The sequence below is a fragment of the Choloepus didactylus genome, chromosome 5 (genome assembly GCF_015220235.1).
Source record: "Choloepus didactylus isolate mChoDid1 chromosome 5, mChoDid1.pri, whole genome shotgun sequence".
Taxonomy (NCBI): domain Eukaryota; kingdom Metazoa; phylum Chordata; class Mammalia; order Pilosa; family Megalonychidae; genus Choloepus; species Choloepus didactylus.
Genome location: NC_051311.1, coordinates 46,164,175 through 46,178,478, shown reverse-complemented (window position 1 = coordinate 46,178,478; position 14,304 = coordinate 46,164,175). Strand labels below are relative to the sequence as shown.

The window sequence follows — 14,304 nt, the reverse complement described above, 5'->3', positions numbered from 1 at the left end:
AATAGTGTTTTCTGTTGTCCCTGAATACTAAAATTTTATTTTCTCCTTTTTAATCATTTTATCTTTTCATTTTACTTTATTGATACCTAGATCTTGAGTCAACGTTATATAGATATGGTAATAGGGAACTCATTCCCTAACTCAGAGAGAACTTTCTTAACATTTTACTATTAAGTATAAAGTTTCTGTAGACTTTTGTGGAGTCCCTTTTCAGCTTAAAGAAGCTCCTTTACATTTGATGCTTACTAAGTGTCCTTAAAGGGAAATAATGTTGAATTTGATCTTCTTGGTAAATTGTTCCTGTTATTTTTAATATGTATTACTTTCTAAATGCCTATCAATGCTTTCATCTGCTATTGATATTGCTACTCCCAGTAACTATTTCCCAGAACACATTTTATGAAAAATTCTTTCATGTGTTTGAATGCACATTTTCTTTTTCAAGTGGAGTACTATTTTTCAATTTAAGGGCTTAAGTCTGTTTCTCAATATCAGAAAATTTATGGAGAAACCTCTTCAAATATTACTTCTTAACCACTTCAATTTTCCTTGTTTGCAAACTTAACCCTATTTAAATTTACCCTCTCTATCATTCATGTCTCTAAACAGGACTTTGAAAAGTTTATCCCTTTGTCTATCTGTATTAAAATCTGTGTCAATCTCAATGTTCTTCCAATATACCATGTCTGATGTCTGATCTGGAATTTATCTCTTTAAAATTTTTTAATGAATGACTATGCTTCTTTTTTCCAAGATCTATAGTTGATCCTTTTTCATATATGTAGGTTGATTACGATTCTGACTTTATTATTCTTAACTTACTGAACATTTTGCTAAAAATGAAGACTTCGGTATACTGGAATATCTTAATCATCCTTATATTTGAATCTTGTAAGATTATTCTATACACTCAACTTCATCTTGAGTGAATTTAAATTTCTAATTGTATACTTTGTTGTTTTTCTTCTTTAGCATTAAATTTGTTAATGTTTTGAAAATATGTTGTTAGGTAAACTTTGAGAGAAGGAGCTTTGTCACTGTTACTATTTTTATTCCAGTTTGATTTTCCCACTCTTTGTTTCTCCTTTTCTTGTGGTTTGGCAGCCCTGGATACAGAACCAGGTCTCATAATGGTGTCTCAAGCTCTGGAGATTCAGTTAGAGTGTACTGAGTTCTTTATAGTCACCTTAACCAGCTTCTCAATATCTGTTTTCAACCTCTTTTCATGGGCCCTTCCCCAGTCCTTAGTTTCAAGCAATCATGTTGGTATCTAATGCCATGGAAATTTGCCTTGACTTCAAAGAAGCTAATTTCTGGCTATGACTCTCTGATTTCAGGTTTGAAACATGCCATGTCTCTAACTTTAGATCTGTTCTCCATATTAAATTTCTGCTTCATTTCTGGTGAATAGAGAAATAGTCTCATTTTATACCAGGCCATCCATTGTGTGGTTTGTATTTTATATTTTTATCTCTTATTTTCATGTGTTTGGAGCAGAGGGAAACTTAGGAACCTATCTGGACCAGAAATTTTGCCTTCCACTTAGCTAACATTTTGCCCTGTAGTGTAAGTGCAAAGAAAAAATTAGCAAGTTTCACTAAACTTAAATGTCTGGGAGCTTAAATACCTCTGTTTATCTGCTTCTTAGCTGATGGTTGTTTATCATGAAAGGCAATAATTACACATTTGCTAGCTTTTTATTTTCTCAAAGGAAGCCAAAGACCCAAATTTTTATGGAAGAAGTTCTAATTTTATTATCAGTCAATAGTTTATGTTTAAAGATATTTATTAAAAATAACTTTACAAGTCAACAACACAGAACTTGGGTCTGGGATGAACCTATGAATGACTGATTTGTGGCCTCTGGCATAAATTGTTACTGCATAATGAATCAAGTCAATTTTTTCTGTCCTTCAGATCTGAAATTCTGTCATAAGTGTAGTTTTATATTTATCTGTCACAAGAAAATGGGAAGCAATCAGACATGGATCACAGAAGTCATCCTGCTGGGATTCCAGGTTAATCCAGTGCTGGAGGTGTTCCTCTTTGGGCTCTTCTTGCTATTGTACAGCCTCACCCTTATGGGAAATGGGGTCATCCTGGGGCTCATCTGGATGGACTCCAGACTTCACAGCCCCATGTACTTCTTCCTCTCACACCTGGCCATGGTTGATATGTCCTATGCCACAAGCACCATCCCTAAAATGCTGGCAAATATCATGATGCAGAAAAAAAACATCTCCTTTGCTCCATGCATATTTCAGACTTTTTTGTATTTGGCTTTTGCTGTCACAGAGTGTATGATTTTGGTGGTAATGTCCTATGATCGGTATACAGCCATCTGCCATCCCTTGCAATACACCATCATAATGAGCTGGAGAAATTGCATTGGTCTGGCTGCCACTTGTTGGATATTTAGCATCCTCTTGTCTCTGGTCCATATTATTCTCCTCCTGAGACTGCCATTTTGTGGGCCACACAAAATCAACCACTTTTTCTGTCAAATCATGTCTGTATTCAAACTGGCCTGTGCTGACACTAGACTCAATCAAGTTGTCCTCTTTGCTGGCTCTGTCTGTGTTTTAGTCGGGCCTCTTTGCTTGGTCCTGGTCTCGTACACCTGCATCCTGTTCACCATCCTGAGGATCCCGTCAGATGAGGGTCGTAGAAAGGCTTTTTCCACCTGCTCTTCTCATCTCTGTGTGGTTGGGCTCTTCTTTGGCAGTGCCATCGTCATGTACATGGCCCCCAAGTCCAGTCATTCTCAAGATCAGAGAAAGATTCTCTCACTGTTTTATAGCCTTTTCAACCCTATGCTGAATCCCCTGATCTACAGTTTGAGGAATGCAGAGGTGAAAGGAGCCCTGACAAGAGTTCTGTGGAAACAGAGGTCACTGTGAAGGATCAGTTGGTGTATCCTGAGTCTGTGAGCTTGATCATCATGTTTCTGGATTCTTGCATGCCCTTTTAACCTATAAATTTGCCAACCTTGCTGCTCTCTATCTTTGAACTTCCCGTAAAATAAGAAAGTAAATCCTTTACTGTTTAAGCTATGTAGATGTGATTTTCTGTTACTTAAAGGCAAAACTATCCTAAATGATACATCAAACACATGAAAATGACTGTTTATATGTGTGAATATATATGTATATATATATTTATATACATGCAAAAACTCAGAAAATATGCACCTATGAGATGTTCTAGATAAAATAATTTCTCAGACAACCAAAATTTACTGGTGTATACACATGCTCTGATAACACAACTATTGGTCAACATTAAATTCATTTAAATAAAAAAAAGAGTATAAAACTCTGGGAATGAAGGTTATTGAACAGAATGTAAATAGCACAGACCCTGACCATGTAAAAATAATAGTATTAAAACTAATAAAAGCCACATGGTATGGAAGAGGAAGTAGGAGGAAGTATAAGAAGATTAATGTCCCCATTTTTGTAGTGGGAAGTTAAAATAGGAGTCTAAAATTGAAATATTATGATTTAGATTTCAGTTTCTGGGAATATGGTAGACTACCTGCCCTAACTAATATGTTTCTATTTAAAAAAATGAAAACTAATGCATATTCTGCATGTGTGTATCAAAATACAATATACAAATAAATAAAATACAACACATTATAACTTTTATCTACCCTCTAGATAATACAAGGACCTTAGAAAGTTTAATCCCAGTTAGCCCCTCCCAATTTTAATGTTATTAACATCTTGTACTTCAATTTTGCCTTGTATTTTTTTAAACCCAGCTAGATATTTTTATGCGATTAGGCAGTCACATTTTATTTGCATTTACTCACACATTTAAGATTTTCTTTGTTCTTTCCTTCTTGCAATCGTAGCTCTATACATGAGATTGCTCTCTTTCTCCTTCAAGTACAAACCTTAGAATTTCCTTACCCACTCACTCTCTAGTTTGTCTGAAAATATCTATAAATTTATTTTATGCTTGAAAGGTATTTTCCCTGGGAACAGAATTCAGTGTTATCAGATGCAGGAAACCCAATTAAGCCCAAACAAGAAAAATAAAAAGAAGGCCACTACTGAAAACTACTGAATACATCCTGAGATTCTGGTACATTTGTAGAAAACAAAAGCCAAAAGCCAAAAGCCAAAAAAAACAAAACAAAACAAAAAAACCTTAAGATCAGCCAGAATGTAAAAGACAGGTTTCCTTCAAAAAAGCAGAAGTCAGACAGGCAATTAACTTCTCAGCAGCAAAAAACTACTTTCAATGTGCTGAAGGAAGTTAACTGCCAACTGAAAGAAAGAAAACGTAAATAAATAAAGTCATACATTTAAAAAATAAGCAATCAAAACTAAAATAGAAAATATTTTGAGTCAACAGTTATTTGTTGAAAAGAATGTCAAAATTAAGAACAGCTTACATGACTGGACAAGATAGAAAGTGAGGGGACACAAATGAACAACTTCAGGAATGAAAAGAAGACTGTTACTACAGACGCTGCAGACATTAGACAGATACCATGATACATTTTGAAAAACTTTATGCCATTAAACTGAAATTGAATTATTGAAATTGAATTGGAACCAAAATTCTTCTCACAAAGCAAAAGACAAACAAAAACTTATAGACCCAAATGACTTCAATATAATTTTCTAAAAAAAAACTCAAGGAAAACAGAATTATACTCTTACATAAATTATGTTTCAAAATGATAAACAAAGAAATATCACCATTCTTATTTTATGAGACTAGCATAACGTTGATACTAAACCTGAATAAACATTATGAAACAGAAAATCATAACTTAATTCTTCATATGAACATAGATGTGAATACATGAACGAAAATAAGGAAAACAAATTCAGCAAAATAAACGAAGACCAATACATTCTGATGAAGTTGTCTTTGTCACCAAAATACAAGTTATTTAGCATTAAATCAAATGAAGGAAATAATTTGCCATGCCAACAAATTAAAGGATAAAAATCTTTTGACTGCCTCAGAAATCCAAAGGAGCATTTGACAAAATTCAACATAAATTCATGATAAAATTCTTTATACAATTTAGTAAAAGAAGTAAGTTTACTTAAAAATAATTTACATGAGGCAGGGCAAGATGGTGGCATAGAGAGGTGTGGAATTTTGTTAGTTCCCTAGAGCAACTAGTAAATAGCCAAGAATAACTAGAAAATAGTCTGAAACAACTGATGGGGGATATCTGTGACCAAACACACATCATACATAAGTCTGGAATGGGTGGAATGACTGAGATCACAGCACAGAACTGTAAGTAAAGCTCTCCAAACTGCGGAGCTGGTGCCCCTTCCCCACTAGCATGGCAGGCTGAGCTGAAATATTCCCTGTGAAAAAAAGAAGCAGGTTACCTGGAGAAAGGGAATGTAGCACAACCAAGCTCCAACTGTGGTTTTAGTTAACAAATTTAGACTACTGAATACATACTATGCACACAGATAAACAAGGAGCAAGGAAAAAAGGAACCTGAAGATTTCTTCTGGAACAGAGGTGGCAGGGATGACAGAAATAAAATACATAAATAAATAAAAAGAGAGGCTTTTGGGGTTTGTTGAGCTCAGAATATTGGAAAGAGGCTGTGTCCCAAGAAAAGGGGCACACAGAACCGGGTACCAACTCCAGTTCTTGCCTGGTAAACTGGAGGGCTGGAAACTGGCTCTGAAAAGGGAACTTCTTTTTTCCTTTTTTTCCTCTCATTATAAGTAGCTCATTAGAGAATGCATCAGGCATTTTCAAATGTCAGCATTGACCCAGGCAAGGGTAGAGTTAAGATAGTCAAAGATTCAAAGGAAAAACTCAAGTATAGAAGATAATTCTCTAAAGGGTTTATCTTCCCTAAAGAAGGGGGGAGGCAGTTCAAGTGGCAGCCCTTCCTCAGAGAACTTAGCCCCCAGGGCCTGGGAGGAGAAATGAAACAGCTTAAGCTTGGCTTCTGACACCCTCAGTCTTTGGCCAGGACATGGTCCACTGAGAATTAAATGCACCAAAATTCTTTACATGACTGTGAAACTGTGGACTGACAAGTACCACCTGCTGGTTAGGTTAGGAAAAGCACAGAGCCTAGAGGCCCCACAGGAAAGTCTGACAGTCTTCTAAATCTCACCCTCAGGGAAAACTGATACTGAATAGAGCCTCCTCCTGAAACCAGGACCCATCTGCATTGGGAAAATCTGATTAGGTAATCAAGGAAACCAGATGCCTAGACAACAAAAATTATGAATCACACGAGGAAAAATGAAGATATGGCCCAGTCAAAGAAACAAAGTTACATATCAAATGAGATACAGGAGTTGAAACAACTAATTAAAGATCTTCAAATAAATCTCCTAAATCAATTCAAAAATCAAATCAATGATATAAGGGAAGATATGGCAAAACAGATGAAGGATATAAAAAAGACAGGCAAAAATGAGGAAGAACTCAAATATTTGAAAAACCAACTGACAGAACTTATGGGAATTAAAGGCACAATAGAAGAGATGAAAAACACAATGGAGACATACAACACCAGATTTGAATATGCAGAAGAAAGGATTCAGGAACCAGAAGCAGGACACCTGAAATCCTGCACACAAAGAACAGATCGGGAAAGAAAGGAAAAATGTAAGTGGGATCTCAGGGAATTGAATGACAATATGAGGCACTCAAATAAACATGACGTGTGTCCCAGAAGGAGAAGAGAAGGGAAATGAGGCAGAAACAATAATGGAGGAAATAATCACTGAACATTTTCTGTCTCCTATGAAAGACACAAAATTACAGCTCCTAGAAGCACAATGTACCCCAAACAAAATAGATCTGAGTAGACTGATTCTAAGACACTTAATAATCAGATTATCAAATGTCAAAGACAAAGAGAGAATGCTGAAAGCAGCAAGATAAAAGCAATTCATTTCATAAAAAGGAACCTCAATAAGACTAAGTGTAGATTTCTCAGTCACAACCATGGAGGCTAGAAGGCAGTGGTATGATATATTTAAGATACTGAAAGAGAAAAATTGCCAACCAAGAATTCTATATCTGGCAAAACTGTCCTTCAAAAATGAGGGAAATAAGCCAGAATTGAAAAGACAAACATTGTAACACCTCAATAATATGAACTCAATATAATGTGCAAACACTGAAAATTGAATCTGAGAGCATAGGTTATCAGGGGAAGGCTTATGGTAAAGGTTCCTAGATTGTAAGCTCTTACAGCAGTCACATCTATTCATGAGTTGTAACAGTTTTCTCTAAATTCTGACATGCTAAGCCTACTTATAATTGTGCCTAAGATTCACCCCCAGAGAACCTCTTTTGTTGCTAAGATGTGACCTCTCTCTCTCTAAGTCCACTTAGCAGATAAACTCACTGCCATCTACCTACACGGGACATGACTCTCAGGGGTATAAATCTCCCTGGCAATGTGGGACATGACTTCCAGGGATGAGCCTGGACCTGCATCATGGGATTGAGAAAGACTTCCTGAGCAAAGGGGGAAGAGAAATTAAACAAAATAAAGTTTCAGTGGCTGAGAGATCACAAATGGAGTTGAGAGGTAATTCTGAAGGTTATTCTTGTGCATTATATAGATATCCCTTTTAGTTTTTAGTGTATTAGAATATCTAGAAGGAAATACTTGAAATTGTTGAACTGCAATCCAGTATCATTCATTCTTGAATATGATCATATAACTATATAGCTTTTATGGTATGATTGTGTGATTGTGAAAACCTTGTGGCTCACACTCCCTTTATCCAGTGTATGCACAGATGAGTAGGAAAAAAGGGGGACAAAAAGTAAATGAATAATAGGAGGGAAAAGGGAGTATGAAATGTTTTGGGTGTTCTTTTTTATTTTTATTCTTATTCTTAGTTTTAGTTTTATTTTTCAGAATAATGAAAATGTTTAAAAACTTGACTGTGTTGATGAATGCACTGCTATATGACAATACTGTGAAGTAATGATTATATACTTTGATTGTAGTGTGTATATATCTCTCAATAAAAAATCAAAAGAAAACTAAAACTAACTAAATAAATACACAGAGGGATGCAGGTGCTGGAGAAAATGTGGAGCAAGGTTTGTGCTTAATCAGTATTGGAGGGGTAGTAGAATGGTGCAGCCCATTGAGAGGGTAACATGTTAGTTCCACAGAAAGCAAAGTATGGGGTTGCTATATGGTCCTGAATTCCTATTATCAGGCATATACTTGGAAGAACTGAGAGCGTGGACACAAATGTATATTTGCACACTGGTGTTTTTGACAACAGTATTCATGATTCACAAAGGATGGATGTGGCCTTAGGGTACGTCAATTGATGAGTGGAATTGTGAACTGTGGTGTAGCCATACAAAGGAATACTGAGTGTCTTCAAGAAGAAATGAAGTTGTGAGGCATGCAACCAGGTAAATGAACCGTGAGGACAGTATGTTGAGTGAATTCAGCCAAAACTGAAAAGACAGATATTATAATGCCTCACTAATACAGACTAACTATAATGTGAAAACTCTGAGATTTGATTTTATCAGGGGAAAGCTTGTTGTAATGGTTCCCAGATTGTAAGCTCTTACAGCAGTTACAGCTATTCCTGGGTTGAAATGGTTATTTCTAAATTCTGAGGTTCTGAGCTCTTTGTGTAAAACCTGATCAGTCCCCGGAACTTCGGGTATGTGTGTGACACCTGAGACTCAGAGTCAGAGTTTGGCAGCTGTGAATGTCAGCACTGCCCCATACAGCAAATGTTAAACAATCTAAAGAAGACATTATACTTCAATTAGAGACATTAATGAAATGGACTTGGTTAGGACTAAGGTAAAACAGACTGAAGTATAAAGGATGGCATTGACTATGTTTTAAAACTTCAACTTCTGTGTGAGACCAAAGGAAGAGATGTGTATTTGGTGGAAAATCTGTATTTTCTGTAGCATGCTATATAATTTAACTTGTGTTTTCAGTTTATTCAAATACCATAATTACATGGAACCTTAAACATGGAGTGAGATACGGTTTGTTTATGCAGGTTAGTTTGAAGCCCCAATACATCCCAGAGTAATTTGGGCAGAAAATATAATTGTATTTGAAAGGCCCTCTTGAAGGCTGAGTTAAAATGAGGAAATATTAAAAGAAGTGTTAAACTTACCCAACTGAGGAATTCCTTATATTTTCACAAGCATTGGGGTCTACCAGTTTAATGGGCTGAGCCCTCAATCTTGGGGCTTGCCCTTCTGAAGCCTGTTATTGCAAAGGAGAAGCTAAGCCTACTTATAATTGTGCATAAGAGTCATCCCTAGAGGATCCCATTTGTTGCTCACATGTGGCCTCTCTCTCTAAGCCAACTTAGCGGGTGGACTCACTCCCCTCCCTGCTCCATGAGACATGACTACCAGAGGCTAAATCTACCTGCCAATGTGGGTCATGACTCCCAGGGATGAATGGACCTGGAATTATAGGATTGAGAAAAATGAGGAAGAGAATGAAACAAAATAAATTTCCAGTGTCCGAGAGATTTCAAATGGAGTCACGATGTGATTCTGGAGGTTATTCTTTTGTATTATATAGATATCCCTTTTTAGTTTTTAGTGTATTAGAATAGCTAGGAGGAAATACCTGAAACCACTGAACTGCAAAACAGTAGCCTTGATTCTTGAAGATGACTGTGCAACTACATAACTTATACTGTGTGACCCTGTGATTGTGAAAACCTTGTGGCTCACACTCCCTTTATCTAGTGTATGGACAGATGAGTAGGAAAATGGGGGCAAAAAAGTAAATGAATAATGAGGTGATTGGGAGGATGGGATGTTTTGGGTGTTCTTTTCTACTTTTATTTTTATTCTTATTTTTATTCTTTTGGAGTAATGAAAATGTAAAAAAATTGATTGTGGTGATGAATGTACAGGTATATGATGATACTATGAGCAACTGATTGTACGTTTTGGGTGATTGTATGGTATGTGAACATATCTCAATAAAATTGCATAAGAAGATAAAAAAAGAATTTACAACAAAACAAACAATACAACAGCAGACATCAGAGTTAAAGACAAAATGCTGAAATCTTTACCTTTAATAAAAAGAAAGACAAAAATGTATGCCATCACCACTTGTTTTCGACATTTTACTAGAGGTCATAACCAGTACAGGTGAACAAAAAGAAAAAGAAACACACACACACACACACACACATACATGAATTTGGGAATGAAGAAACAAATTTCATTATATGCAAATGGTATGATTGTGTACATAGAAAACACAGAAAGTCTTCTGAAATATTATTAAAATTAATGAGTTTAACAAGGCATTTGATAAAACTCAATCTGAAAATCCATTATATTTTTATATGGCACCAACAATTAAATGAAATTTTACAAAACGATACCATATACAATATCCTAGAAAGAGGTGTTAGTGTGTGAAGAACTTGAGAAGCTGCTTCTAAAATGCAAATGTGGCAATGCTAGCCCAAACAATACTAAAAAACATGATGTACAAGTTGGGAAGATTTGATCTACCAGATATGAAAGCTTACTATACAGCTCTAACAAATAAAACTGTGTGGTATTCATACAGGGATGGAAAAAAGTAAACACACTGAACAAAATAGAAAGCATAGAAGCATACTTATGCATTGGTTTACACTCACTTTATGACGGAAATGGCATGGCAGATCATTAGAGAAAGGAATGATAATGTAATAAATGTTGCTGGGACAAAGGAGTAATCATATAGATAGTGAAACCATGCAGATACTCAAACCATGTCCTGGTGGATCCGAGGCCTAAAAGTCAAAATCAAAGCTATGAAGTTTTTAGAAGGTTTGAAAGGGAAGGAGTTTTAAAATAATACATAGAATTGCTACCCACAAAAGAAAGCATTGATAAATTTGACTAGACTGAAATTAAGAATTTCTACTCATCAATACAGACTATAAAAGGCATGAAAAGGCAAGCCACAGAATTCAAGCCCATACATTTAAAACTGTCCTACTCATTGTGTCATTTAGGAAAGTTTCTATCATATCACTCCAGTTTATCTTTTGCATGGCACTATCAAATAACTGCTATTATCTACCTTATATATTTGTTCACACATTCATTGTCATTTATAACATGCAAGATCATTGCTAGCATCAACTCTGTCTTGTTCATAGCTGTGTCTGTAGTATCTAGAGTCGAGCCATGCAAAGACAAGGCCATCAGTAAATATCTGTTCACTAATTGATTAATAGTCATCCCCTGGAAAATGTGAGCTCCATCTCCATTCCTCCTGAAGGCATGAAGCATGCAAATTACAGGACAGAGAGAAACATAGAGCTGACACATTTATTTTGTGTTTTGTTGAAAACTATTTTCAACACTTTCCATTTATTAACTCATTTAATACCACAAAACATTATGAGATAAGTACTTTTATGTTCTTTTTTAATCCTCATTTTGTACATGAGGAGACTGGGAAATAGAGAGGTTGACTAACTTTTCCAGGGTCATTAAGATAGTATATGGAAAAGTTAGAATTGAAACCTAGGCTATCGAGCTACAGAACTTGTATTCTTCACACTATACTAACTATTCACAATTGTAGCTTACACCAACAATCCAACAATTCTAGACTTAAACATTCTTCACTGCCATCCCCAGGAGAGAGAGGAGTTATCAGAATCATCAAAGGGGGATTTCTTCTTTTATTATTATTATTTTACAAAGGACATGTTTTCCCCTATAGACTGCCCAACTCTGAACTCTGGTTAGGCCTATTACACTGAGCCACTGTTACTGAAAGGAATGAATATATCCTTTAAACATGAGAACCAGAGGCCATCAATTACCATGTAAGAAATAAGAGAAAAATGTTTTACAATCTTAACACTCCAGGTAAATAAACCAAAAAGAACTTAACTTTCTCAAAATGTTAGTGAGTTTTACACTGAACTGGGCTTGAAAAACTAAAATTAGCAGAAAAAGAGTTTTAAATAATTTCAGGTAGAAAGAACAACAAGAGTCATCACACCATATAGCATCTTATAAAAATTAAGGTAAGAAAAGAGTAAAATAAAAACCATTTTACAAAATAAACAGCCTTTAATTATAGAAGTAGAATGGTTTTGGATCTCTTTTTCCCCTAGAAATGTGGTAGATGAACCATGTTCAGCCATTTTGTAGTGTGGAGATTGATGAAAAAAGAAGCAGGGAGGAAATTCTTTTTGTCCATTTTTTCCTTTTTTCTTTGGAAATTAAATATTTTTCAGAACACTCACCAGTAATTTTTCCTTGTATTCCATTGGCCAAAATGAAATCAAACAGCTATCTGTAAACCAGTCACTAACAAAGAGAATGAAATTGAATGCTTGGCTTAGATCAACCATGATTTAATCCCCTGAGGCTTCGAGAGAAACCCACTTTCTTTCATAATGTTACTATCTCTTTTAGATTCCTAGGCTGCTCAAGCAAATACCTTGCAAAAGTATGGCTTACACAATGACAACTTAATGGTTCATGATTTTGAAGTTAAGAAAAAGTCCAAATCAACACATCATCAATATGATGCTTTCTCCCCAAAGACTGTAGCATTCTGGGGCTGGCTGCTGTGATCCTTGGTCCTTGGCTCCTCTGTCACATGGCATTTACATGGTGTCTTCTCCTGGCCTCTCCTTCTCTTCAACGTTTCATTGAATTTCACCTTCTTGCTTTCTGTGGCTTTCTCTCCATGTCTGAATTTCATTCTGCTTATAAAGAACACCAATAATAGGATTAAGAACATCCTGATTGAGGTGGGCCACTGAAGTAACCTTATCAAAATAATAATAATAATAATAAGTTACTTATTTAAGTAACTTAAAATGGGTTCACACCCACAGGAATGGACTAAGTTTAAAAACACATTTTTATGGGGTACCTACAGCTCCAAACCACCATACTACCGAATGGAGAAAATTGGTGCTAAGTTACCAAGAAAGGGGATAATGATCATGTAGCAGACCATTGGCAGCATCTGTCAAAATGTTTGAGTTCTGAAGTGAGCAATATATCAGAAAATCAATATCAGAAAGTTAGGAGATGTATCAGGGAAGAAGTGGGAAATTTAAGTGTGCTAAATTTCTCATCCTTCAATTTTAAGGATCCAGAAAATATCATCTCAAGTTAAGACATAATGGCTACAACCTATAAACACAATGAAAAAATATTCTTCAATCAAGGAGCTTCAAGTACAATTTTTAAAAAAGGACTTTGAGATAGAATAAGTATTTCATTTATATAGTAAGCACTTTTCTTTTTGTTACCTTAAAAATATATATACCCCAAAACAGCAGGAGAATGAAGCCATTTTATAAAAATATTTATCATTATCTATTTATCCTTCCAGCCTTATATTTCTATAAATACATCCGAAATACACAGAACTCTGCTAACCAAATGTGTAGCTGATATGATTATATTTGTCTATATTGCTTAACTTATTTTCACATTAGGCAAATGTTTTTACACAAATAAAAAAAATTTCCTAAAATGTAGTGTAAACCCATTTTTGTTAAATTATTTGTCTGTCTGTTCTATCATCCTTATATCTCTATATATTCATGAAGAAATTTCTGAAATATTAAGGAAATAATCACAATGATTATTTTTTGATCCTGTGATCAGGGGTAATTCCAGATTTGTTTTGTTTTGTACTTTTAAAAATAGTTTTTGTTTTTTGTTTTTTTGTTTTTTTTTTTTTACAATTTTTATTTATTTGGTTTGGATTTCATTTAGACCAAGTGAATCATATACTATTTGTGAATTATACAAATGCCAGAAGGTGAAAACATTCTGTGGGTTTATATTTTACACTAATTTCAAACAATGTTTTCAATAGAGAGGAGTTTTCTTTTAATTACCTGGACCCATAAAAAATTTCCAGAAATATCATTTAACCCTGTAAAGAGATGTTTGAAAAAATATTATACATATCCATAAAATTTTTAATCATTTTTATCTTGTGCAGTATAGCACATATACATAGAAGTGATAGCTTTCTAAGTGCAAGCCAACAAGTAGTCAGAGAGCAAACCTCAAAGAATGCCATGGGCCAGAGTTCCACAGTTCCAGCCACTTCCCTTGTGAAACACAACATACACACAAACATGCAAAAAGGTGACAACCCTCAAAGTAGGACTCAACAAGTAGCCATATAGCAAACCTCAAAGAACACCATGGGCCACAGCCCCACCATCTCAGTCTCTTCCCTCCAGCTATTCCAATACCCCAGCAACCAAGAAAAAGAAAATTATAGAGAGATTCAGCATTCATAATCCTCGGCCAAAT

General features: G+C 35.2%; 1 protein-coding gene across 1 annotated transcript; it reads left to right on the top strand.

Moving 5' to 3' along the window:
* Nucleotides 1–1,967: 1,967 nt before the first annotated feature.
* Nucleotides 1,968–2,900, top strand: LOC119534856 (olfactory receptor 2A12). Its single transcript, XM_037837412.1, has one exon. It carries the CDS (start codon nucleotides 1,968–1,970, stop codon nucleotides 2,898–2,900), a length of 933 nt encoding a protein of 310 aa, XP_037693340.1.
* Nucleotides 2,901–14,304: the final 11,404 nt, after the last annotated feature.